The sequence below is a fragment of the Protopterus annectens genome, chromosome 15.part0, assembly GCF_019279795.1.
Source record: "Protopterus annectens isolate FY-2018-M chromosome 15.part0, PAN1.0, whole genome shotgun sequence".
NCBI lineage: Eukaryota > Metazoa > Chordata > Ceratodontiformes > Protopteridae > Protopterus > Protopterus annectens.
The window spans coordinates 458416027-458420003 of NC_056749.1; the positions used below are offsets into that span (position 1 = coordinate 458416027).

A 3977-nucleotide genomic window follows, 5' to 3' on the forward strand; every position below is an offset into this window, starting at 1 on the left:
GGGTCTGATAATGGACGAATAAAGTGCCACTATGACCTCCTTGGACCTAGATGCCATGTCCATACTTATAAGATGGGTGACATAGAATTATTTTTTTTTTTTTATAATTATCTTGGTTATATGTTGGTCAAAGGCCAGATTACGGCCTACATATGTTCCCAGATCCCTGACTACCGGGTCACCTCTTAGATGTGTCTTACTGATGGAGTAATTAGACTGGGTGGCAGTTTTCCCAAAAGGCACTATAATGCATTTCTTGGCATTGTGTTTTAATCCACAACTGTGGCACCAATCATTGGTTTGTGTTAGTCACTCTTGTAAGATGTTTGTGCAACACAGAAATCCATGACATTTGTGGTTTTCTGGTAATTCACTGATGATTGAAGACATGAAATAATTATATACATTTGAATTTTAAAATTCATATCCTTCAGAAAATGTATGCTAATACAAAATTTGTTATTCTGCCAACTTTCTAAAGTTTATAAGAGCAATATGTAAAACTTGTCCCCCCCCACAATTATTTCTGGCTTTTGTCTATATTTTTTCAGGTTACAGATGGAGAGGTATGCTGTCGGGTTCACTACATAATCTCAAATGTTTGAAATATCGAATTTCAAAATCTCTAGACTATGTAGTCGAAATACCGAAAAATTCAAAAATACCGAACGTACAACACATATACACACAACTCCCCCACCACAATCAAACATATCATCCTACACTACAGATAAGCAGGGGGGCTGCGCTCCCCACCCCACACCCCACTACTTAAATATACTAACTCCAAGATCGCACATACACAAGGAAAACTCACACCCACACATTATACAGTCCCACACACACACACATCAGAGTCACAACACATACTAAAGCCCCTAACCATCACACTTACACAGAGATACTTATCTGAACTTCCACCTATCCATCAACAAACCGCAACACCAGAAGCGCTACTTCAATATCTCTGCATATCGGGATTTTGAATTTCACACTTCTGGTCTTTCGATATTTAGGGGTTATGGCTACATAGTCTCGAGATTTTGAAATTCGATATTTCAAACTTTAGAGATTATGTAGTGAACCTATGCTGTCACATATTCACAGTCAGATTTTTTTTCAACTGATATTTAATAGTACTGAACGAAATTACTCCACCAAAAGATTTTTTTACTAGCACATTTTTAACCATCCCATGACCTTCCTCGTTGAAGTTGACATGAAGTATTCCACATTATCAGGTGACAGTGTTTCTCATTTTGGAGATAGAAAGTTGAGCTCTGTTCGATTCCTCTCAACTTGACCCTGACTTAAAGGAATGTCCTTGATTTTTACTCCGATTTTAGCTAGGTTCCTCTTAAGCCCTCAGAAAATCCGTGACTTTTGGAGAAATGGTGGTGAAGTACACGTAATAAATAATAAAAAAGCTCTTCCGGCTTTTCCCAGTTAGGGGTTTACACAGCGGAACTCCGGTCCGCTAATGATTGGCAGTGGATTTTTACGGTACCAAGTTGCCAGCCCGATGCCCAACCTTCAAAGAAGGCTCACCCAGTCACACACGCACCTACCTGCATGTCTGTAAACGTCATTAATCTTCTTCTTCTTTCGGCTTTTCCCGGTTAGGGGTCGCCACAGCGGATCACCTGTCCGCTCATGATTGGCAGTGGAGTTTTACAGTGTCGAGTTGCCAGCCCGGCGCCCAACCTTTCCACAGAAGGCAAACACACGCACGCACTCATGCCTATGGCCAATTTAGAGTGTCCAATCCACCTACAACATGTCTTTGGGATGTGGGAGGAAACCCGAGCACCCGGAGGAAACCCATGCGACTACAGGGAGGACATGCAGACTCTGCACAGAAGGCACCCCAGCCGAGAATCGAACCGGAGAACCTCTTGCTGCGAGGCGGCAACGCTAACTGCTACACCATCATGACCGCCCCTGAAATAATTGTTTACATATTTCTTTTACTTCCAAATGTAAATTAATTCACATTCTGTCAGTGTCTAAAGTTAACAGTACTATTTTAAGTGTGTCACTGATTATTTATTGATTTAATCTTGACTGGTTGAAAGTAATGCTATGTTGTCTGCTACCATAGACTGACTAGGAGGAACAAAATACAAAGTGCTTTCCAGTACGGTTAGGAGAACGCCACAAACAAAAAAAATGCAGAGATCAACCAATATTTTATAAAATCAACACTAAACAACGCAATCATCACCACCCAAAAATTCGCTTCCTAACGAAATTATTTCAACTTGGCTTCCCAGTGTCCACGAACTTCCGATAAGCCGGTAGAATGGATACCAAACAGAACAAGGGATAGGATGCGTACAACGTCTATCATTAAATCAACAGGTCGAGATCCTTTACGCAGTGCTATTGTATAGGGTTTGACGTGTAGCATTTAAGTAGTACTACATGTGCATTTCTTTCAGCACACAGAGGGTAGCAAATTGCTGTCAGTGGTGATCATAGTATGCATTATTGTTCCACCAAAACTGGTGTTTCAAAAAATACATTAATAATCAAGTCACTCGCTTTTTGTTTTCTTTTAGCTGCAGATAGCAGTTTCCTAAATAGAGTACGTGCTTCCAGCCAATCAGCTCGTTCACTTTTGTCTACGTAATAGTTTATTTAGGAATCTAAGAAATCGACTCTTTAACAGTGCCGACTAGGGTGGTTCAGGGGCGGGTTTAGTATGAATCCTTGAAGTTGAGGTATGGTATGTTGTTGTGGTACACTGAGTTGGATCGTCTGGTGTAGGGGATCATGAATCAAAACAGTAGCAACGTGCCCGCTTTTCTTGTCAAGTTATGGGCATTGGTGGAGGACTCTACTACCAACGACGTTATTACGTGGAGTGGGGTAAGCGAGGGGCGGGGACAGTGGAGATACTGAATGGGTTGGGGGTTATAAACCTTCATAAGTGCGTATTGGGGCCTACATAAATGTCGGGTGTAGAGTTCCTTAAATTATAAATGGATAGCTTACATATTAGTAAATGGCAGTTGGTGTGTTTTTGTTGTTACTGAATGTATTTTAGAGGACGAAGAACTCGCAACATTGCAGTCCACAGAAAGTACATCCAGCAGTCTCTTACCTGAAAAGTCAGAAGTATTAAATACAGTATCGGTATTGCTGCATCTGTGGATGCAGTCCAGAAGTGGTGCTGGAGTTGCTTTAGCACTTGAATACTTATGTCATAATGACCACATCATGTGGGCTAGCAGATTTGTCAGGCATGTTAACTGTACCCAAAATTAGTGTGTTATTTTTCCGTCATCATCGGGCGTGCTATAACCAAAAGGTGCTGCAAACTTACGTGTGCAACGTAATATGTTTACGATTTGGTTGCGCGTAATTTGAAATATGTATAACTTGTGTTTTTTTTTTTTTTTTTTGCTGTAGGTTCATAGGTTTATACTAGGCTATCTGCCCTAGGGCATTTATAAGCCTAGCCCAGAGTTTTGTGGCTTTCGCCACCCCTTTAGTTTGAAGGATACTATGCCCATTATTTTGCTGAGCCTCTGCCAAGCAGTGACACTGAGGTTATCCCTGGGGTATACCTGCGATCTCCTACCCATTGGTCAAGATTTCTCTTGAACAAGGCCAGCGAGGTGCTCTGCCTCACATGAACCGGGATTTTGTTCCACGGCATAGGGAGTCTCTGGGTGATGAATCTGTCCCTCCAGCACGTCCTATTAATAGCCGTGTGGAGGTTTAAGTCTCTTGCCCTTGTAGTTGTGATGGATTTAGATTTTTTGAGGTGAAGCATGTTCATTAATTCAGGGTTGGACATGGCCTTGTATGTCAGGCACAGGTCACCTCTGAGCAGTCGGTAAGCGACTGAATAGAGCTGGAGTTCCTTCAGTCGGGCAGCATAAGACATATTTTTGAGACCCTTTATCCTTTTAGTGAGGAACTTTTGGGGCCTTTACAATTGCTGCAGGTGTCGGGTCAGATATATTCGA

The 3977-nt window shown here is 41.7% G+C and overlaps 1 protein-coding gene across 1 annotated transcript in view; it reads left to right on the plus strand.

Moving 5' to 3' along the window:
* Nucleotides 1-2680: 2680 nt before the first annotated feature.
* The window catches only part of LOC122789760 (heat shock factor protein 3-like), a 1295435-nt gene continuing 1294138 nt past the window's right edge, over nucleotides 2681-3977 (plus strand). Inside the window, exon 1 of the mRNA XM_044057197.1 lies at nucleotides 2681-2871. Coding sequence (XP_043913132.1) covers nucleotides 2776-2871 — 96 coding nt within the window. The 5' untranslated portion in view covers nucleotides 2681-2775. The remainder of the gene's footprint in view (nucleotides 2872-3977) is intronic.